We start from the raw sequence: 23,618 nt of genomic DNA, 5'->3' as shown, positions 1-23,618 counted from the left end.
CATGCTGAACATCAAACTAAACGAAACCAACTCTAAATTAAATCAAATCGGTTTGGTTTGGATACTTCAGGTAATTTTAGGCAGGGTTTAGGAAAATTGGAAAGAACAAATGTGTACATTAATAAAGCAAGAGCACAAAAGATTAGGGAGAACTTAAATTTTTCACCCTGCATTTGATAAGAACGTCTAATGCTTATGCCCTCCTATGTGCAAATAGCTCATATACGTATCTTTCCGTTACATGCATAAAAATATAGACGCGAAAAGTATTAGTAATGCACATCTTAGATAAAGACGATGAGAGAAAAATAAAAAGATGTGCATCGATAAATTAAACACGTTAAATGAAGGAGTCAATTTAATGCATACACAAACTACAAATGAAGCCATAGAGGACATTTTACATTAAACTAGTTTTTATATCGAGTAATTTCTCTATATAAATAGAACGCCTCAAATGAAAAATTACTCTCTATAAAAAAAACAAAGCCAAGCATTTGATTTGGTGATTATTGGCAGCTTCTCCCTACAAAAGAAAAGTGTAATCCAAATTAGCCCTATACAACAAATGAAATAGTTGCGTTAAACGTGCAGTCACATTTTGTCAAGTGCTTAAATGAAGCGAGGATGAGACATTCCCATCCCTAATGTTTGCTTATCAACATAATAGAATTCTTACCCATAACCTCAAAGCAGTAAGGCACATAACTGAAGAAACTTGTAGCTTATTTTCAAAAATAGAAATCTCGGTATATTAATTTGACTGTAATCTTTTTTTTTTTTTTTTCTCTCTTATTCTGGTTTCCACAGTAGAATTTGCTTTAAAAAAAAAAAAAACAAAGAAACAATTAGCGAAAACTACTACCAAGATTGTAAAACTATTAATATTTACTTGAGTTTTCATAATAGAATTTGCTCTTTTTTTTTCACTTTTGGAAAAAAGCGGTTATTAAAAATTCAGCCAAGGGTTTTCCTCAAAAACGTTAAATTTTGCACATCAAATTGTAAAACTATTAATAATTACAACAGAATTGAGCCATTTTTGAAAAGTATTAAATTAGTTTTCAATGCGATTGGAATTCAAGGGGTCAATATAAAGAAAATAAATCCATGGAAGTTTGTTAGCGAAACTGACAAAATTCTGAGGCTTGATAGCGAATATTAGATAATCTGAAATTGAAAGAATAAGACTATGGGATATGTTTAGCCAATTTTGAAATCAACTATTTACGGGCAAGTATCATAGTAGACTCCGAAAACCACGAGGTGCAACCACCAAAACTGACATGAATGATGACGATGTTTGGATTGAGGGTTCTAAAATTCATGGAAATTGTTAAAATCCATAGAATTAAAATCTTAAATTTTAGACTCCCATGAATTTATATACTAATATTTCTTGTTTAGCATATAAATTAAACCCACGGATTTAATGAGTACTTTTGTAGATAAAAAATTTGTACCAAGTCCGTGGAGTTTTAAATTCCTCCTAGGTCTTTCAAGTGAAAACGAAAAAGAAATTCTCAATTTGAAGTTCTCTTACCCCATAGGCGGCATAATCTCACTGCAAGTTGAGTCGTAGTTCTTCTCTCTGCAGGATCGGAAAATTCCATATTAGCAGCCTCCTGAATCGCTGACAAGAAGTCTCTTCTTGCTTTGGCAGAGAGCACGAAATAATCCGGTCCATGTATTGTGCTCAAGTCCACTACCTAAAATGAAAGAAATTTACCGTCTTTCATTTGAAAGTTTGCATGTACTAGATGAAAATTACCCGAGTAGTTCTGAAAACTTGACAGAAGTGACAGATCATATTATCAGTTTGAACGACTGAGTGATAGAAAGGCGAACTCAATTGTAGGACTTTTAAATAACCAATCACGACTAGAGATTCATTCATGTTATTCCACAAAAAATGCATTTTATGAAGTTGATTGCGCAATTAAGTTTAAATAATTGGCCTAGTTATAACCACATAATGCTTTTGCTATTTACTAAAGAAACGGTAATATTTTGTCCAATTAAATGAACAAATAGCAAAGTTAACACAGAGATAATGAAAATTTAACAGTTTTCCAATTTAAATACACAGATAGCTCATAGTTCTCGTTGATACTAGTATATTACCATCAAGAACCCAATATCCAGGATCTGGACACCCTAGCAAATTCATATATAATGGTTTCCCAATTTTATGCCAGCTTTGTATCATCCAGCTAATGAGTAATAACCAGAAAAAAAAAAATATATATATATATATATATATATATATATATCTCAGATCCAGCATTTGATGATAGGCAGTGATAATGAAGCATATCACACGGATAGTATAACATGTAAACAAGATAAGGAGAGAAGTACTTGCCTGCTGCAACCAAGGGATTATAGATTTTGTAAATCTTTGTTCTAAGAAGAAAGATGCCAAAGTGCTAAGAATGTCAATGACGGTCTTGTGTGATAAACTTTCCAATACAGGACCAGTTCTATCAAGAAGCTCAATGAGAACAAGTTCATCAATAGAAGAAAGAGCTTCCACATATGCAGAGTCAAGGTCCCCTTTGCATAGAAAACCTTTCACACGCTGCCACATGCATTTGTTATTATCTGGACCATTTTCCATGGCATTGGCACTTGAAATTGAAGCACCTACAGCATCAACTTTTTGTGTACAATTCATGGCTGATCCTCCATGTCCAGATGTTTTCTGCATGTCCTTCATTATGGCATTCCTATTAGTCTTCATAGCTGGATTAGTCCATATCTCGGTGCCCTGTCTGGCAGAATGGATTGATCTGCTTCTGCCAACTGTTTTTTCCTCCCAAATATAAGAATTGTTTGCTGATAACAATGAAGGTTGTCTATTGCGAATATCAACGGATGGCCTTGGAGTAGATGTTGAAATTCGGGGAGAAGAAACACTTTGGTTCTGCTCCTTCGGTTTGGAAATTGTTGAATCAGAATGCCTCCCCCCTTGCAGAAGAGCATGACTGATTTTACCAACTTCATGCTCTAAAACTGACACTTTAGACTTTAACAAGGATAAGCTATCCATTATGCCAGTCGAAAACACCTGTAAATAAATTGTGTCACTAGAAATTGATTAGAAATTTGTCAGAACCTTGATAAGGACAATGTATTATACAAGATAAAATTCCCTGTTGCTTCAGAGCAAATAAGCAATTCTTTCATAGAATGACTTATGATATTTAATCCAGTAAAACCCACAAATTAGATTGCCAGGTAGCATTTCCTCTGTTCATCAATTCTTCATTTAAATGGAGTCTTCAAAAATAGCCAAGCTAAATAAGCTAGACATAAGAGATTGTCTTCTCAAGAAGCAAATGTAAACCAAGATTTGACATACGCATTATAGGACAAGAAACACTGAAGACAAACACAAAGATATCCTTAAATGGAAGTGAAAAAATTGAACAATATGCTAGGTTTTAAAACCACCACCTTATGGATATATACTTATTCACTAAATTAATTTCCATTCTAATGCTGCTTTCCTAAAAGCTAGTTAAATAATAACATATTTATAGAACAAACTAAAAAAGAATAGCATTTGTTATGCTGTCCCACGTGCAGATAAAGAAATACTAAAAACCCCATACTTTAGAAAAGCCCGTATATTTAGCATTAAGGTCACAAGAATATAGTGCATCAACAAACTGCCAGTCGTAACATTTTTGGACCGATATAAAGCCCCAAAACAATACTGCAGCCATAGATCTTTACCTGCAGCAGTTCCACTAAGTTTGACTGTTTATTTTCGATGTCCAAAAGTTGTTTCTGGATACAAGACATTTCACTGGCTACCTGTGAACAACATCCATGTGAAGGCTGAAAACTAACATCTGTGACTGTAGAATCCAGACTTATACGATTCCGCATCTTTGCTGACCGTCTTCTTTCCTCACTATTTGTCCCATCAGCTGCAAACTTTTGATTTCTTCTCGTCGAACTTAGCAAATTACCCTCCTCAAGCAAGTCATGAGGAACTGTCACAAACTTGGTCTCAAAATTGTCAGCAACTAAGTTGGACACTGATGAACAATCTTGCTTGTCATCAACTGGTCCATATGCAAACCTATTATCTGTTGTACTTGTAATGTCAGAACCAAATCTTTCAATTGTTTTGGTAATAGAACTACCCTCAGATTCCTCATTACAAAGATATGCTAATGAAACATTACGGGACTTTGGGACTGCAATTTCAATTTGCCATTCATCTGCTTTGGAATGTTGATTGTCTAGGTAATTTTGACATGTTTTTTTTACCGACAAAGGAATCCTTCTTTTGGCCGAGTCTGAAACAACTTTATTTGGTGTTACATCCTTCCTCAGACAGTCACTGGTATTGGTGAGATCACTATAGTCACCTCTGCAGAAATTTTCTGTATGGAGTTCATGTCAAGTTAGGCACTCAAACCCTACATAGTTTCTTTCAAATTTTGGATTAATGGAGTTAATCAAAGTGTATATCAGGCAATCAAAACAGGCTTTGTGAAAGTTCAAAAATAACTAAGGAGCTATAATCTTCTGATTCACTATGTTGAGAGTAATACACTTCTCAAAGAGAGAATAGAAAAGGGTACAGGGACTCTATATGGTCAAGATCAATAGCAACAGCCTGCAAAAATGACTGACTTCTGGATCAAGGAGCTGGCTGTTTGGCAAACTGATATTCTGATAAACAAGCAGACAATGTTCAAATTGTCTAAACATTTGTAGGTGTCCCAATAGCCTAAACACACCATAAAACTAGACAAATATAGAGACATGTTTAATTTCCTCAAGTAAAAGGACTTGTTTTATCACTTTCATTTTTTTTTTATGTTATCTCAGTTTCAAACCATCATACTCCAATTTAATTGGAGAAAGTTATCCCATATTTGCCTTTTTGAACTTATTGCAATATTCTTGCATCCTAAAATGTTAAAAAAGTTTTTGTTTGTGGTTTATTTCTAATGATTCAGTTCAGATTACTAGCAATGTTATGTTTTGTGGAAACCATTTTTTTTCCCCTATTTCAACACTAAAGCCAAAGAAAAAAAAAAAAAGGAAAGGAAGAAAGTTCACGCATTTCTTAAAACCCAATCGAGAATGACTTTCTCAAGACTAAATATGGGCCAAAAGACCTTTTATTGAAGATCCAGTTTCTGAATGTTCAGGAGTATCAGCCCCTGGAAGACGTTTCCAATACTGAAGTGCATGCAGCACCGTGTCCCTTACTGGTTTGACCTATAAGAAACACAACAAGTATCCAAAATCACACAACTCAATCATTTAACAAATTGAATTATGCAAAGACAATTATTAAATCAGCTTCAACCTTGTCAAAACGGCATGACTCAAGAGAGCTAATGCAGGAATACTTAAAAGATCCCAACCAAGATCCACCAGTTGAAGCAATTTCTGCTAGTGCTGCAGAAGCTGCCTTGCGCGTCGTCCAGTCACTATTTTTGAGTGCTTCTTGGATACTAGCAATTGCTGCAGACAGAACATTTCGTGATGGAGTACCCCCTGCCTGAATAAATATTCAAAAAATGACATTGTGCAAGGTAAAAGAAATGAGTTCAACATGAGACACCAAATCCATTCTTAAGTATAGGAATTGCACAAGACAACAATACAGGTAAATGAATACTTAAACCAAAGAACTCAAACTTGTCCATTTAAAATCTTAACTAACAGTCATAACTCCACTGTTAACTAAAAGAAACCCCGGTCATGTTTCTCACATTTCTATAACACAACATCCAAAGAAATAGACAGAAAACTTCACCTTATGCCCAAATTTTGGAATATGCAACAAATAATGTATGGTTAATATCAAACTTTTTTAGAGTGTTCTTTTAGCAGCAGATGTTAGACTAATCAATTAAATGATGGAAACAACTATCACTTAAACTATCCAGATCTGCCTAATTATTTAAAAATTGAAAGCTTATGGAATATAGTCGAGGAAAAAATGGTCCACATGAACCCAATTTTATGTAAATATGAAAATAAAGAGCAAATCGTCATAATATTGTGACTTCAGATATAATCCATCTTAATCAAAAGATACTACATCCACCTACCTATGATGCCATGTTGGAGAACAGCTAGAACTGAAATAATGTAAACAAATTCTACTCTCAGTTAATCATTCTTACTTGAAAATGCCCACATTCAAACTAAACATGCCTTGAATATTCAGCTACAGATGCAAGGCAGTTGCACAACAACATTTGGCTAAAATGACAGACCATAAAAATAGTCAACAATATATAATGAAAATTGGATGTTTGAGCCATAGTCACAAAATGACCTGAATAATACTTCTATTCAACTCAATCACTGCTGGTTTTGCCATGAAATGTGGATTCTTAAGCAATTTTATGGTCCTAGTCAACATCCGCTGCAAAATAAAAGCTGGAGGATCATGGGTATTATCAATAACCCTAGCCAAGCACAATGCTGAACCTGACTGCATCTGCTTATTTTGTTCACCCAAAGCTTCAAAAAGAGGCTTCACCAACAAAACAAAAACTCCACCTTTCTCATCTCCATAATTACCCAATTTAGAAGCCAAAACCCCCACTGTTTCTACACAAGCATCCCTAACAACAGAGTCTGGATCTCTAAGCCTCTTGACTATGGTAGCAACCATCTTACCCACATGGGGTCCAACAAGACTCTTGTGAAAGTTCACCAGTAAACCCATCAATCTAATGCATTCCTTTCTAACTGAACTCTTCTGCTCCTTATCTGTCTCCAATATGCAAGATAGAAATGGTGCAATCCCATCTGGGGTTAAAGATTGGGCTGTTTTCTCAAGCTCATCGACACCTATTTGGCATGTGTCTCGATCTGAAAGCTTGTTTAGTGCAAAAACTATTTTTTGTCTAAGCTCAAAATTTGCTTGTTGAACATTGACCCTAGAAGGACCTCTGGTTTTCATTTGTGCCTGAGCCTTCATCTTTAAATTTATCTTTTGCAGGAAGTTCCAACACAAAAATTCCTTAGTATGCAAAAAAAGAAGTTAAAAATTGCGGCTTTCAAAGTTCATATTGTCGCTGCCTAAAATAGAAAAAATGAAAACTCTTCAGAGTTTGAACACCGTCGTAACAAACGCTTTCCACATCATTGAGCCCAATAGAAGAACCCATTCCTCCACATTTCAAAACCCTAGAAAGACACAAGAATGACATTAGAGAAAGAAAAATCAAAGCAAGCATAAATTTTCATATCAAAACTGACAAACAAGTTCGCGTCCTAACACAGCTTTAAATTAAAAATTTCCTAGTAACCTACTCCAAATAAAAGACAAATCTTCAAAAATTACCTTAAGAAACAGAAAGCCCTAACTATTAGACACAATTAAAAAAAAAAAGACAGACAAAAGAATAACGCTCATACAGGAAACAACACATATGAGAATGACTACTTTCCTATGCTTTCTTCCATTTTCTTTGCATCCAAACACAATCTAAGTACTAAGAAAACTAAAGCAAGAAAAGATTCAAAAACATACAGAGCGAAAAGAAGAAAAGTTTTTCTCACCCTATCTTGTACTAAACGAAACAGAAATAAACACAAGAAAACATGAAATTCAAAAATTTGCGAAATAGTAAATTAATAAAATAAACGAAAGGGAACGAATCTCAGTGATTTTTTCGATACATTCAATTTCTTGTCATCAGAGAGAGAGACAATATGTGTTTCTTTAGTCGTCAAATTTCGCGCCCAGTGCTGCGTTTTCGAATTTTGGAGAGCTGCATGGGTCCCGGTTTTTATTGACTGTAAGCCATTGGATTTACGCCACGTGGACGGCAAGGATGTGTTTCTTTCCTCTTTCCTTCCGAACTTCTCAAAAATTTTCAAATGCGCAATTGTTAATGAGGCTTAAGGAAGTCCATTTAAGTTTAAAAAAAAAAATGGAAAAAGGCTAAATTTACCCCGTAGTTTGGTTCAATATATAAAAAGCCCCAAAATGACTTGTTGTGACAAATTCCATTCTAAATTGGATATATTTGTTCATTTTGCCCATGGGCTAGAAATACACCGTGTGGTTCTAGCGGTCGAAGGAAAAAAATAATAAATATTTTGTTTAAAAATATTTATTGTCAGTAACTTTATATTTTCATTCCAAAACTCTATAAAAACCTACCATTAAGGTTTAGTTGACAATGTAAACTGTGTATGTGAGAAGAGTTTTCGAATTCGATCTCTACTAAACACACTTATAAAGAAAAACAACGAAGAGTCTTAACTGTGACTAAACACCAAATTCGATTTAATCGATCCCTAATAATAGAGTCTGAAATCAATATGAGATTTATTTAAATCAAAAATCACATTAAAAAAATTAAAATAAGAAATTAATTACATAATTCTTCATTAAACTTTTTTTTTTCAAGACTCAAAGCAATGATGTCAAGAGTAATTCCCTTTTTATTTTTCCAAATTTTATCCCATAAAAATTAAAATACAAATGGTCAAAGTTTAACTTTATCATACTAAACTTTATCAGGATATAACCTAGTGGTAAGTGCATATACGACCTGACAATAAATTCGGGATCAAATCTCTTCTCTCAATACTCAAAAAAAAAAAAAAAATTACAAAACCTTAACCTCTAATCTATACTCATTGTACAAACAATAGAAAAGAATAGATATTTTCTCTCTTTTATGAATTGTCAACTGATGGCTTTATATAGCCAAATACAATGTAACTGAAGCTAAGTTAATGGCAAAATATCCTGACACAGTTAATATACACAATAATCACGGAGTTAAATATATACATAATCAAGAGAATTAAACCCAACGTGTTGACCAAATCTGCTCCTTTATGTACTGATATCTTAACATGCCCCCTCAAGCTGAAGTTGGAGGAGCTTGAAGACGAAGCTTGTCACGATGGCGCAGAAAGAGGCGAGACCCCAAAGGTTTAGTCATTATATCAGCAATCTGGTCCTGACCTGAGATAAACTTGATTTGAATCTTTTTATGTTGTACTTGATCTCTTACAAAGTGAACATCGAGTTCAATATGTTTCGTCCGAGCATGGAAGACAGGATTTGAGGTTAAGTAGATTGCCCCAATATTATCACACCATAACGTAGCTGGTAAAACAGAGACTCCAAGTTCAGATAACAAAGACAAAATCCACATAATTTCTGATGTAGCATGGGCAATCGAACGGTATTCACTTTCAGTGGAGGATCGTGCTACAGTGGATTGTTTTTTTGAGGACCAAGAGAATAAGTTATTCCCCAAATAAATAGCATAGCCAGATGTAGATTTACGATCATCAGGGCAGCCAGCCCAATCACTATCTGAAAAACATTGCAAAGAAATGGGAGAATCAATAGAGAGAAAGAGACCCATAGAAGCAGTACCGTGTAGATACCGTAGCAAGCGTTTTGCTGCTATCCAGTGAGCTGCAGTAGGATGATGCATAAATTGGGCCAATTTATTAACTGCAAAAGAAACATCCGGCCGAGTGAGGGTGACATATTGAAGAGTACCAACCAATTTTCGAAACTGATCAGCAGCAGCCAAAATTTCATCGCCATGTTTAGAAAGTGGAGGAGTTGTTGCCATAGGAGTCAAAGTGGGCTTGCTGTCATTCATATTAAATTGGAGCAACAAATCTCGAACATATTTCTGTTGTGATAGTAGAATTCCATGTGAGGTTGGAATCACCTCAATACCCAAAAAATAAGTCAATCTGCCAAGATCTCTAACCGGGAAGGCAGATTTTAAAGCGTGCAAAAAGAACTCTAATTTGCTAAAATCAGAACATGTGAGTAAGATGTCATCAACGTAAACCAAAATAAAGCATTGAATGTTACCATCTTGATAAATAAACAAAGAGGTGTCGGCTTTGGAAGCCTTAAACCCAAGTTGTAATAAAAAATTACTCAACCTTTGAAACCACGCACGCGGTGCCTGCCGTAGCCCGTATAGTGATTTTTGTAACTTACAAACATAATCTGGATGAACAGAATCAATAAAACCTGGTGGCTGGTCCATATATATATCTTCATCAAGATATCCATGCAAAAATGCATTGGATATATCCAGTTGTCGAATTGGCCATTTACGCACAGTAGCAAGAGACAAAATAGTGCGAATGGTTGTTGCTTTGACTACTGGACTGAAGGTCTCATTGTAGTCTATTCCGGGTTGTTGAGAGAAACCCTTCGCCACCAACCGCGCTTTGTAACGCTCAATATCACCATTAGCTTTTCTTTTAATACGAAACAACCATTTATTTCCCACAATATTGGTATTAAGAGGGCGAGGAACCAATTGCCATGTATTATTTTGTAAAAGTGCATTGATTTCACTTTCCATTGCCTGCCGCCATTGAAGATGAGGTTGAGCTTGATTATAAGTTTGGGGTTCATGAGTCAAATAATCAAGCTTTTTGGTACACAATAAAGCATATCTTTTCTGTCTTTGTCTAGTAGCTGGGCGAAGTTCCATTGGGTGGGTGCGGAGAGGGTGTAATGGTGGTTGGTTTTGTGGAGCTATGTATGGTACAATTTGATTTTGAGAAGAATTTACAGTTGGCAGATTATTGGTGGGTGAGGGGAGAGGTGATGGGTTCTGATTTGGTGAGGTTGCCAATAAATTAGACTCTGCAATTGAATTTGTATTAGATAACGTCATACCTGATTCAACCGGAGTGTCCAAGTGATGTGATATCTGATTTGTAATGGAAAGCCATGGGGTAGGAGGTGGAACCGAAGTATTACGTGCAGATAATTGAGGACCAAGAAACAATTTTGGATCAAATTTGACATGCCTAGCTAGATAGACACGTGTTGTTGTAGGATCTAAACATCGATGAGCATGATGTGAAGGACTTGTTCCTAAATAAATACAAGGAGTAGATCGAAATGAGAATTTATGATGAGAATCAGGTCGGAGAAAAGGGTAGACAGTACAACCAAAAGGTTGTTGGACAAGATAATTTGGGGATGATTTGTATAGGGTCATAAAAGGACTATGATTTTGGAGAACCGGTGATGGCATTAAATTTATTGATTGAACACTAGTTTCAGCAGCATAATTCCAATATCTCAAGGGTATTTGAGCATGAGAAAGAAGCGTGAGAGTGGTATCAATAACATGACGAATTTTCCTTTCAGCAGTGCCATTTTGTTCGTGGGTGTAAGGACATGCTATCCTATGAATTATACCAGCTTGCCGAAAATATTTATTCAATTTTTGGTATTCTCCTCCCCAATCAGAATGAAAAGCTAAAATTTTTGAATTAAATTGACGTTCAACAAGAGATTGAAACTGAAGAAACATGGTATACACATCACTTTTATTTTTGAGTAAATATAGCCACGTAAAACGTGTGAAATCATCAATGAATAACAAAACATACCTATGACCTAAGCCAGACATAACCGGAGCAGGGCCCCAAACATCTGAGTGAATTATTTGGAAAGGACCCGTGCTCTTATGTTCCACAGAAGCTAAAGAAAGTCTAGACAATTTCCCTAAATTGCAGGCAGAACATGGATTGAACTGAAAACTAGAACAAGGCAAATTGAAATCTTTAATTATTTTAGACACAGTTCGACGATGAGGGTGACCCAAGGCAGAATGCCAATCGGAAAAGGATGGGACTGTAGCTGACATGACGGACTTCAAGGGTAGTTTGAGAGAGTAGATACCATCTTCACTTGGACCCTGCAAAAGAATCTTCTTGGTGACCTGATCCTTAACAAAAAAACAATGAGGCCAAAATTCAAAAAAACAACAATTATCAGTGGTAAATTTTTGAACAGACAAAAGATTTTTAACAATTTTAGGAACACAAAGGGTATGCTTTAGTTGGAGAGCACCATTAGAAGAGGGAATGACCACTGTACCAGTATGAGAAATCGGTAATCCAACGCCATTTCCAACATGAAGATTATCATGACCTTGATATTCAGTGGTAGCACTTAAAGATTGGATATCAGGTGTGACATGATAATTGGCTGCAGTGTCAGGATGCCAAAGGTTTTGTGTAGGTGAGGCAGCGGAATAATTTGCCATGGGCGGAGATGGTGAGTAGTAGTTCGTCACTGATTGAGGTGATGAAAAATGAGATGAAGGTGAGGGATAAGGTGATGGTGAGGGATAACTATAAGAGTAATTGGCCATTGGTGGTGGGTAACGAACTTGATTCTGATTTTGGCTTGGATTTGAGCGGTGATAGCGACGGCGACATTTGTCTGCTGTATGGTTTCGGTAGCCACAGATTTGACAAGGACCCTTGGCTTTGGAAGACGAGTTCTTTTGCCAACTGGTATTTGTATTTGGCGTTGAAAGTAGTGGTGGGAGAAAGTTGTTGGATGGTTGTTTAGAGACCATATTTGCTTGAGGTGGATCAAGACAACTTTTGAGGAGTATTTCATGAGCAACAAGTTGACCATGAAGTTCATGAAATGGTACTGGTTCAGCTCGGAGGTTTAAGGCAGTGATAATGTTATGATATTCAATACCAATATTCCTGTAAATAATAGCATTAAATTCTGCCGTCGAAAGAGGCCTACCAGCAACCTGTAATTCATCTTTTAATTGCTTTGCACGTTGAAGATAGGCAGATACTGACGAATCATTCTTTTTAAATTCCTGAAGTTCAATATGAATTTGAAGTTGTCTGTTTTGTGAGAGAGAACCGAAAGCCTGTGCTAAGGCTTGCCAGACCTCGTGAGAGGTATTTAACCCAACAATATGCGAGAAAACTTCCTCAGATAGGGAGGAGTGAAGCCAAGAATGCAGGAGCTGGTCCTGTTTAAACCAAGATTGATAATCTGGATTTGGAATGTCAACTTCTGGGTTGGATGGGGATTTGATGGTTTTTGAAGGTGGGGAAGAGCCATCAATTAGGTGATTAAAATTATGATAATTTAAGAGAGGTTGGAATTGTGTTTTCCATGCTAAATAATTGGTGGGTTTTAGTTTAACAGAGAAAGAATGTTGAGCATTCATAGGATGGGAAGAGATTTGGTTTGTTGTTTCAGTCATGGCTCTGATACCATGTACAAACAATAGAGAAGAATAGATATTTTCTCTCTTTTATGAATTGTCAACTGATGGCTTTATATAGCCAAATACAATGTAACTGAAGCTAAGTTAATGGCAAAATATCCTGACACAGTTAATATACACAATAATCACGGAGTTAAATATATACATAATCAAGAGAATTAAACCAAACGTGTTGACCAAATCTGCTCCTTTATGTACTGATATCTTAACACTCATATCAAACACACAAATCACGGACCCAAAAAACTTGAAATCCTGCAAAACTTATCTCTTTGTGAGATCAATAACCTAAGTTATATTTAAACCAAAACCTGAAAGCAAATAAGGTGTATTTATATAGAGATTGCAGAGGTAAGCATCACAAACACAATCACAGACATGGTAAATGAAGTTATCTTTTTTCCTGTAACTTTTCAGTTACCTGTGAATATGAGAGAGATGGGTGTTTTTCATGGAGAAAAAGAAATACAAAAGGGAAAAGGAAGAATTTAATAACTCACCCTCTTTTCTTTGTCTTCAATAATCATGCGCATTGACTAGATAAATTCACGAGCAAAATGAACAGATGTGTCAAACTTAGGGTGTAACTTGCCAAAAAAGTTCATTTGAGGCCTTTTTATTTTGAATTCAAGTTTAAAGCGCAAAAATGAGCATTTTTCCATAGAAAAATTTATTTATCATTTTATAAAAATTTTAAAATATAAGTATATTTATGATTTTATAAATTAAAATTTTATAATATATATTTTAACAATTTACATTAATTACAATCAAATAATGAAAAATAAATTATTTAAAAAATATTTTCTTTGAATTTTTTTAAAATAAATTATTTTTCGAACATATACAAAAAATTACACACGAAGATGACTAACTCAAATAGAAGGTCTCATCCCAGAAAAAAAAAAGTCAAATAAAAGGTCATTTGACTCATTTCCATTCTCAGCCCGATTACACCCACCAGAGTGTATGTCGGATCAAGAGCGACCCGTATAACCCTGTTGGATGTGGCACATCAGTATTTGTTGATCCTCTCCGAATTTTCCCGATTGAACCCGCAGTTCTTTCCAGTTCAAAGAAGGAAAGAGAGAGAGAGAGAAAAAAAAAAACGGCGATTATAGCACACCCAGTTTCCCGATGGCCGACGAGACCAATAGGACTGTAATAAATAATTTTTATCTCACTTCCTCTCTCCCATATTGATCTTCTTTGTTCTTGTTTGTTAAATTGCCGTAGTTGATTTGATTTCTGATTTTATGTTCGAACCAATATAGGCTTTTCTAGAGATTCAGGGTCGCATGATTGAAACAACAGCTAAACTGAAGCAGGTAACCTTTTTTTTTTTTTTGTTCTGTTTGATATTAGTATCATTTAGGAATTTTTTGTATGTCTTAGTTCTGGTCTGGAGTTATATGTTGTTCTTAATTTAGGTGAAATGGATCTTAATTCTCCATTTAGGTCTGATTTTTAGCCTTCACGAACTGTATGCTCTTTTTTTTTTTTTTTTTTTTTTTTTCTTTTCTAAACAAAATGTACTTTCCATCAAATTTTTTATGAGAATGGATCAATCAAAAACTACACTCTTATGTAACCATTCAATATTTGTTTTTTCATATGAAAAAAGAAAATGAATTATAAATTTTTCTTTATATAAGATGTCACTCTTTTGTTCTTTCAAGTATTGATTTTGGTTGTCCGCAAAAGTAACTTTTTTTTCCCATAAAAAAAGAAAAAAAAAAAAAGAAAAGTTAAGTTAACCAACTGGGAACTTAAATTATTTTCCTAGTTTAAATTTCTTTCGATTTCTTTGTTTGTTGTTGTTGGTATTTCCTAACAAATTGGTTTCAATGAAAAGAAGCGAAATAACCCATCATTGTTCACTGTCATTGTTTTGAAATACATCAATTTTGAGTTTGTCAATGGTACACATTTTTGTTGAACGTGAACGCTTCAGTTATACCCTTGGGTATAAGGATAATAACTTTATGCTTCAAAGTATTTTGTTATACTATATACTATCTCAATTTCTTGAGAATCACATTGTGGTTGAGGAGGACCTTATGCTTTGAGCAGTGTTCCTCATACATAAATTATGTTATTTTGCCAATTTGCTCAAGAATATAGCTCCTAGGCATTTCTTGATTTATGAGATCAACAGTTTTGGTCATATAGTACATAGACCCTGCGTGCTCTGGTTTGCAAGTGTGTTACATTGACGGTGGAGGGTATTAGAAGAGAAAGAGGTAGACCTAGGACCAGATGGAGGGAAGTTGTCTCAAAAAACCTATTACTTATTACCTCTGGGTGGGGATGTTTATCTCAGGTCCTAATGACCCGATGCAGCCTTTCTAACTATATTATAATATAATAAAACTTTAAATATATAACAAAAAGTGGCTAACTTCTCAATTAATCGGTTTCAGTCCTACTTCTTGCTATTAGTATGGACTTAGTTATGAACAACAAAATGGAAATAAAGAATTCATATAGCCGACTTCAATAACTAGTTTGGGAGTGAGGTTTAGGTTTTATTGTTGTATGAGATCAATAGATTTATGTATATATGTTGTTTTTTCTTTGTGATTCTCATTTGGCATGTTTTATTTTATTTTATTTTTCTTAATTTCTGCTGTGTATTTCTTTTTGTATGATTATATACTTAATTAGTATCTGTGTTCTTTTTATAATTTTGGTAGAATGTGAGTATTTGTATGTAGGTAAGCTTCAATAATCTCACTGAAGTTGAGTAATACTGTGGTATTTCAGGTGCAAAACCAGATGCGAACCAAGGAGGGAGAAAAGAAGCGTGCTTACTTGACATTGGAAGAACTGCGTCAACTGCCTGATGAAACAAATACATACAAGTCTATAGGTAAATAGCCAAAAACTTGTGTTGTACACCTGCAGTCATTAGATGTATGTTATTGTCAAACCCACCATTTTGATTAAGGACTTGAACCTCATTGCTGTGATTCCTTATCTCTATATCAATTAGGGTAAGGTTTCTTAACTGGAATTTGGCTCATCTATTAATTGTTGTCTATTGGTAGATGAGTTATAAATTTGACATTTTGGCTTCCTGGGTTCACTGGTGCTTTTTTTTTTTTCTTTGCAGGGAGAACGTGAGTATTGCACAAACCAAATGAATTCAGCTAATTCATGATTTATTTGATATTTGGAATAGATGAAAACTCTGATGCATCTCCCCTCTCCTTTCTCTCTGTCTCTATCTCCGGGTTTTGTGTGGCTAGGTTTATCTTAGAGCCAAAGCCAGTTTTAATGAGTGAACAAGAACAAAAGCTCAAGGATAGTGAGACTGCAATAGCCTCACTTCAGGTATATCTCAGTAGTAAATGAAAAGCAATTCCACTTTTCACCTGTCTGCTTTCCCTGTGATACCTTTTCTTTTGCTGTTGCAAATACTTGTTTGAGTTTCTTATCAATTTCAGGTATGCTAATATAGTGATTTCCCTTTGGCCTTGCTTTTGTAAGCGAACAAAATTTAGGTTTTGATGGTGGCATTAGCCATGAATGTTCTCATTTCTTTCTGTCTTTCTTTCTCTCTCTTTGTTTTTTTCTTTGTTTTCCGAAAATAACTGCTGCTATGTACATCATTTTGACAAAAACATGCATGCACAATTAAAAAACCAAAGAAAATTATTTTCTTACAACATGCAATATACTAACAAAACTTCTATGCAGTAGACTTAATCACGACAAAGGACCTGTCTGATGTTTTTGCTCAACATTTGTTCTATTCTTACATTCTGGAAGTTTTCTATAGCTTGATTTCTACATCTATTGCTAGTATTTCTCTGTTAGATGCCAAGGCCATATGTAATGTAAGTTGTTTGAGAGAGATGGTGATTTCTTCTAGAATGGCAGTGGTAAGGAGACAAGGAAAACATGATATTTTTCAAGTAGAAATCAGATAGAAGAATTCCTCAAAAAAAAAAAAAAAATTCTGGAGAGAAATTAAATGGGGATACTTACATTATTGGTGCCTGAAATTTTTCAAGTTTTCTATTTCAGATTATTTCTTTTACAATCAAGTGTTTGAACAAGTATACATGTGTGTGTGTCTATCTATCTATCTATCTATATCTATATCTATATCTATCTATATATATATATATATATATATATATAATTAGGCATATTTAATTGGAATTTGTTTCTGGAATATTAAAATGGACCATTTTATCCCATGCCCTATTCTGCTTATCTTTCTCAATTTCTGCCTTTCTGTCCTTATTGTATCATCTCTCATTTTCCTTTTCTTGGATAATGTAAAAAATTTTGGAGTTTTTCTTTATGAAAAAGGAAATAAAATTAATAGAGAAAAAAAAAAAAAAAGGAAGTGAGAGAGATAAAAAAACAGTGGAGGCTTGAAGGTGGTTCTTAATTTTTAGGTAAATGTTATATTATGGTAGTCTTGGAAGAATTTTTGCCAAATATACCTGACTGAGCAAATTGTCCCTATGAAGACTTGCTACTATATAAATAAAATTCCTATATTAAATAGAAAAATTAAAGAAGTTCAGACACGAGTTGTGTAATTATCCCTTAGAAATAGTGATGCAAGAGTATCCAAATTAAATTAGGAAGTTTTGTAGTTTTCCTTCTAGGAACCCTATAATGTATGTTAATTAATTAGGAAGTTAGGAAGTCTTCAGTTTTCCTTCTTTATTTAAGGTTCCAACAAAGTATGTTGATTAATTAAAAGGAATAGTTTTCAATCTAGAATTAGCATTCGTCCTAACTAAGACAACAATAGTCACTTTATGTATTGTATTTTCCCCTTCAATTCATAATTGTATTCTGAGGTTTTCTTTAAAACCAATTAATTTAAGTTTTTCCAATCACAATCGCTATTCTAGCCCTAATTGTTGAGGACTAATTGCCATAAACTCTTCAATTCCCTCAAATATAAGGAGGTAATGGTGATTGAAAGACTAAGGAAAATTTGTGTGAAACAGTTACTTTGTAATTCTTCCCAATTCTAGTTCTCTCCCGACTCTACTTTTAGTTTGTTCATGTCAAACTATATACATACATCATGGAACTCATTGAATTGCAATGTAATTCACCGAGAAGGCTCACAATTTTTTGCTGTAATTTTCTAAGATTTTATAAACAACCTCCAGAATAAGTTTTGGTCTAACAGTTGTAGTTCAATGGAGCTATCTTTCATTTAAGTTCTCAGGGAATAATCAATTCTATTGTGCTTTGGACAGACCTCAAAAGAATACTTAGAAAAGCAAATGGCAGAGGTAGAGAACAACTTGAGGGAGCTTTTGCAGCAAGATCCGGGTCTTGCTCGTCAGATAATGTCCATGAGTGTACTGTAAGTTTGCTGTCTTTGACAACTTGTGAAGCATATCGTGTTTCCCGTTTGAAGGGTAGTATGAAGTTTTGGTAAATTTTTGCTTAGTTGCCTTGCTGGCTGCTTCAACTGTCATGTAATAGACCTGTTATTTTCTCTGTTGGCCTTAAGTTGCAAATTCTTGTCCTTTCTTGGTAATGCTGCCATTGTTTGTTTTATTGGCTACAAGTAATTTGTTCATCTAATGTACGCCCAAAATTAATTTTTGACCAAATTAGGACTCAATTGAGAACTTGTATTGAAAACAAATCTATCCGAAATTTTGACATGACAACAATAATGATCTTTATTTTTTAGTTTTTAAGTAATAAAAATATTTTATGATTTAAAATCTCAAAATCACATTTTTTCTTCCTAAAAAAGAAAAGATTTTTGTCCAGTCATAAAATGAAAAGTTTTGAAGGATTAACAATGAAAGGATTTGTCTCTTACACAGAATGAAAGTAGGACATTAATGAGATTAAAATTTCCAAATATACTCTTAATCTCATTTTGTGCACAAGCCCTTTGTAAGGGTGGTCTTTTGTTAGTCTCTTTCTTTTCATGATCTCATGTCTTTAATGGAATGTAACGGCGAACATAGTATCTATATACCTTCTTTCTTTCTTTCTCTTGTGCACATTTTGTACACTTGTTTGATAAAATGCATAAATGCTTAAGGATATGTTCTTTTAACATGGTTTTTCTTGCCATGTTTTTGACATTTTATATTGTAGTATGGTTACTTATGGGGATTTCCGGAACGATATAATACACTCTACAACACTTTTGATTTGATTCTGGTACACTTGGTGTAGGCTTTTATCATATTAGTATAAACACCACAGGGGCTGTTCAAATTCAGGTTGGGTTGGTTTCGAGACCCAACCTCATAATAGTCAAAATTATGATCAATCCGGCCTGGCCCGTGCAAATTAATGGGTATCCCTGTGATTTGGGTAAGGTCAAATCTATAAGGTTTGGATCGGGTCAAACCTCTAAACAGAAAACAAGCCACAAGATGAACATCTTTCCATTCCACCAACCAAAAATAAAATAAAGATTTTAAAATTTTTATAAGGGACTTCATCTTTGGAATCTGGATTATTCATCAATGAATAAATAAAAATTTGTTATTAGCAAAAGAAAATTAATTGAGAATGAAAAAGAAGTCAATGGATCATCATTCATCAGAATCTATATACAAACAAGTTATCTCATTATTTTCTTACGTACAGAATATGAAGTAGACTCTTTGTAAAACCTTACATATGGGCATAGCAGATCTATCACCGCGATTGACGATAAAGAAAAATTTGGATGTGTTTGTTTCTAGTCAAAATAGAAAAGAGAGCGATTGGCATATGTAACAAATTCTTAAACATTCTAAACTAAGCAAAAGATAATTGAAGCAGAATACATCCTTGAGTTGGAACCATGGCCGGCAACATTTGCAAAATTGGAAGGAAAGAAAAATGACAAATAAAATTATAAAGTCTAACTTAAAAACAAAAGGTGTAGTTCTGCTCACTGTTCGACTAAGATGGGCATATTGTCCATTGAGATAATGGGAATGTTTTAATTATGACATATTGTCCATGACATCTTTCATTAGACGATCTAACCACATATATGAAGATCCTCCTTCCATTATAGTCATTCTGCTTCTTTCACTCATCTGCTTCACTTTCTTTCTTTTTTCACTATCCAGCTCCATCACAGACCTTATTCCTCTTTCAATTTCATCGCAACTTACAATTATTTCGCTGTCTTTCCTATAATCCATTTTAATTTCCACAGCTAATCCTATTTCAATCACCATTTCAAAAGCATTAAATTGTTGATCTCCATATATTGGCCATGCTGCAACTGGAACACCATACCATATGCTCTCCAACATAGAATTCCATCCACAGTGAGAAACAAATCCTCCTATAGCTTCATGTGCTAAAATTGCTGCTTGTGGAGCCCATCCAACTACCTTTCCAATCCCAGCCATTCGATCTAAGAATCCTTCAGGTAGAACTTCCTGTGGATTATCGTAGTCACTTGGAGCCTCCATTCTACCTGTTGGGGGATGTGGTCGACGTAGGGACCATAAGAATCGATGTCCACTATGCTCTAGTGCATTGGCAATCTCTTTCACTTGATCCTCACTCAAACTTCCCATGCTCCCAAAGCACAAGAACACCACCGATGATGCAGGCTGATTATCAAGCCATTGCATGATTTCTTGATGTTTGCTTCTTCCATCATCACCCAGATTCAGAATCGGACCAACTGGATACAAGGGAGAGAGGTTTTTAACTTTTCCATCAGAAAAAGACTCAATGGCATAGGATTCTAACTCGAAGAACGTATTTACAATAATTCCCTTAACTTCCTTAAACCTTCTAAAGTTTTGCAAAGGAGGAAGAATCTCTTTTCCTAACAGCGCAGAGGGCATAACCTTAGTAGGAAATGGATTTACCAAACTGGGGACTACCAACTCAGGGTTCAATTCCTTCAACTCAGTCGGATTAGCTTTTTGTTCATCACAAATCACCTGCATATGAAGCATGAAACCAAGAAAAGCTGCACTTGAAGTAAAGAAAATGTAAGATGGAAGACCAAAATCATTAGCAACATCTATCATCGGCGTGCAGAACATATCAAGCACTAAACCAATGAGTCGAGGCGAATTAGACTCATTTTTTGTGATCTCAGAAACAATTTGTTTGACATGAGGTTTCTGCCTCTCAATAAAAGAAGAAAAACCAAATACTTCAGGCTCATCTTTGGGTAAGTCCATGAATCTGATTCGATTTGATAAAGAAGTGGAGGCTGCAACTGATTGAGTATAATTTTCAATAACATTGAAATCATAATTTGATAGCTTCATGATAAGGACAGTGATGGTCAGTTGGTGGTGGCGGTTAAGAAGAAGCTTTGCCAGTTCCACCATGGATATAAGATGGCCCATACCAGGGACAGGGACGAATACCAGCTGTGCTTCTTCCATTTTTACAGGATCTCTATTTTTTTTAGCTGAGTCTTGAGTTTGAGCCTGAGGCTTAGGCGTTTGAAGTTGAAATGAATTCATTATCTGTAAGGATAAAAAAGGGAGTGTTTTGGTTATCTTGCTATTTTGAGGTATTATAGTCTTGCAAAGGCAAGTAGAACCAAAAGTGTATTTGTTTGGTTATCTTAGTCCATACGTTTATATAGTAATGTAGAGGATGTTTGGTTTGACTATCCTTTTGGTTTGAATTCACCCATTAATGTACTAGATTTTCTACTTGAATTTCTAGATATTCATATTTAGTTTCAGATTTTATACTTAATTTGAAGATATGCATATCTAGTTTCTACATTTAATTTTCAGATTTCCATATTTAATTTCTGGATTTTCTGATTGAGTTCACATATTTTCATATTTAGAATGTGTTTTATTTCTTATTTACTTTTACTTTTTTACTTAATATATTTTAGTCTTTTCACTTATGTAGAAAATGAGAGGTCTCAGGTTCGAGACCTTCCGACCACAAGAGATCTCAGTAAAAATTCAAATGCAAATTTTCTTCAAAATCCCTTATTCGCCTTACTAATACTAATTGTACGCGTTTGTGTTTGTGTATTGGTGGATCCAACCATTGGAAGAAGTTACAAGCCACTGACTTCTAGAATTAAGACATAGCATGAATGAAAAAAAACCTCTTTCATACCAAAGGACCTCTTTCCTGGGTTCGTATGTATGCAAAAAAACCTTGAACATGATAGTTTGCCATTGTTGCAGTTAAGATTATGTACATTATTACTTCATTGAAGATTTCATTGTGAATTTGAACCCTAAGAATTACTTTTTGGAGATTCATATATTAGATCGAAGGAAATGAAGTTGAAGAGAGATAGCCTATGATAAAAAGCACTCGCAATAAGTGCAGGAGATCCAAAATTAACATCATTTATGATACATCTGATAAATAATAGGTATAATAGGTCTTCGCGCTCATACTTACATTTGAGGCCATGTTTCACCTTTTTAGTGTGTATTAGGATTATAAGATAGTAAGATATTTATACATATAATTAATTGTATGTAAATACTTATATTTTCAATAAACAAAGTGAAAGAGAGTTTATTTTTTACCTAAATACCAGATCTCATCATGATATCAGAGCCTCTTTCTCTCTCCCAAAAAGTAAAAACAAAAATAATTACTCATATTTATTTCATATTTTCACTGCTTTCTTGTGTTTTCCATTGTTTTCCTCCTCTATTGGATCAATAGTTTATGGTTTCTTCATCAGTTTTTTCCAAATTTGTTCAAGTTTCTTTTTCGGTCTTCTTATTTCGTTTACTTTCGTTTCTCTCCATTTCATTCTTTTCAATCGATTTGTTCTTTCCGTATATCATGTGAGAAAATAAATTAAATCATCATTACGCATCCAAATCAGAGTTAGTCTCTTCATTGTTTCATCATTTAACTTGTTGATTTCATTGATGCCATTTCAATTCAATTGAATATTGTCTTGGTTTCTGGTTGAGTTTGCCAGAAATTTCTACTTTGATTCTACATTTTTTCTGGAATTTACCTTGATTGATTTGCCTTTAAGATTATTCTCTTAGGTTTATAATATTTGGCTCTACTTTGAGGTTTATTGGTCGATTAATTTCGATTTTAGGGTTTTAATCCCTCTTATTACCATTGATTTTAAGGTTTTTATCCCTCATATATTTTGATTTGTGCTTAGATTCAATAGAATCAAGCATTACCTTGATTGATTGGTGGAGTGTTTCACATTTTACCTTATCATTGATTACATGATATGTGGAGTATTTCCGCTTTGATGACCTGATGTTTAGATTGGTCTTTTGAATTTGTTGACCTTGACCGTTGATCATTGTTAATCTCTTCATACTTATAAATCTTGTTCTTACGTTTTTTATTTTCTGCCTCTTCTTTCACGCTCAAACTCAAAATTATCTCATTCACTCATTGATTTCTTCTTTTTTTTTTTTTTTTCATATTTCCTGTTGTTTATTTTCTGCTTGGCAACCTGAAATTATTCAGTAAAACATAATAAAAAAAATCCATAGCTTTTAGGATATGGAGAACCTAGTTCCAAAGCTTAAAGTGTTGTTCTTTGGAAAGTATTACTATTGAAATAATCAGTTGTACAATATTTTGAGGGAGCAGTTGGCCCTATAA

General features: G+C 34.3%; 3 protein-coding genes across 7 annotated transcripts; 1 reads left to right on the top strand and 2 right to left on the bottom strand.

Annotated features, from left to right (window-relative positions):
• Positions 1-298: 298 nt before the first annotated feature.
• On the bottom strand, positions 299-7,821 carry LOC105643699 (ARM repeat superfamily protein). 5 transcript variants are annotated; one of them, XM_089726164.1, is made up of 8 exons: positions 7,675-7,821; positions 6,320-7,179; positions 5,339-5,533; positions 5,145-5,247; positions 3,742-4,400; positions 2,362-3,070; positions 1,544-1,705; positions 299-526 (listed from the first exon to the last, which is right to left on the bottom strand). In XM_089726164.1, exons 2-8 carry the CDS (start codon positions 6,968-6,970, stop codon positions 510-512), a joined length of 2,496 nt encoding a protein of 831 aa, XP_089582290.1. In that variant the 5' UTR covers positions 6,971-7,179; positions 7,675-7,821; the 3' UTR covers positions 299-509. The 5 variants fall into 5 exon arrangements, with proteins under 5 accessions (XP_089582290.1, XP_089582289.1, XP_089582293.1 ...); XM_089726163.1 differs by having other exon boundaries at positions 7,555-7,692; XM_089726167.1 differs by lacking the exon at positions 7,675-7,821 and adding an exon at positions 7,526-7,653.
• A 6,377-nt stretch (positions 7,822-14,198) lies between these two features.
• PFD1 (PREFOLDIN 1) lies at positions 14,199-18,412 on the top strand. Its single transcript, NM_001308779.1, is given in 6 exon segments — positions 14,199-14,222; positions 14,336-14,389; positions 15,828-15,933; positions 16,177-16,183; positions 16,313-16,397; positions 18,299-18,412. Coding segments are annotated over 6 exon segments (390 nt in total).
• A 1,379-nt stretch (positions 18,413-19,791) lies between these two features.
• On the bottom strand, positions 19,792-21,427 carry LOC105643701 (anthocyanidin 3-O-glucosyltransferase 2). The gene has a single exon (XM_012228890.4). It carries the CDS (start codon positions 21,425-21,427, stop codon positions 20,009-20,011), a length of 1,419 nt encoding a protein of 472 aa, XP_012084280.2. The 3' UTR covers positions 19,792-20,008.
• Positions 21,428-23,618: the final 2,191 nt, after the last annotated feature.

The sequence above is a fragment of the Jatropha curcas genome, chromosome 9 (genome assembly GCF_041381405.1).
Source record: "Jatropha curcas cultivar XTBG-Jc1 chromosome 9, XTBG_Jcur_1.0, whole genome shotgun sequence".
Taxonomy (NCBI): Eukaryota; Viridiplantae; Streptophyta; class Magnoliopsida; order Malpighiales; family Euphorbiaceae; genus Jatropha; species Jatropha curcas.
This window is presented reverse-complemented; position numbering and strand designations above follow the sequence as displayed.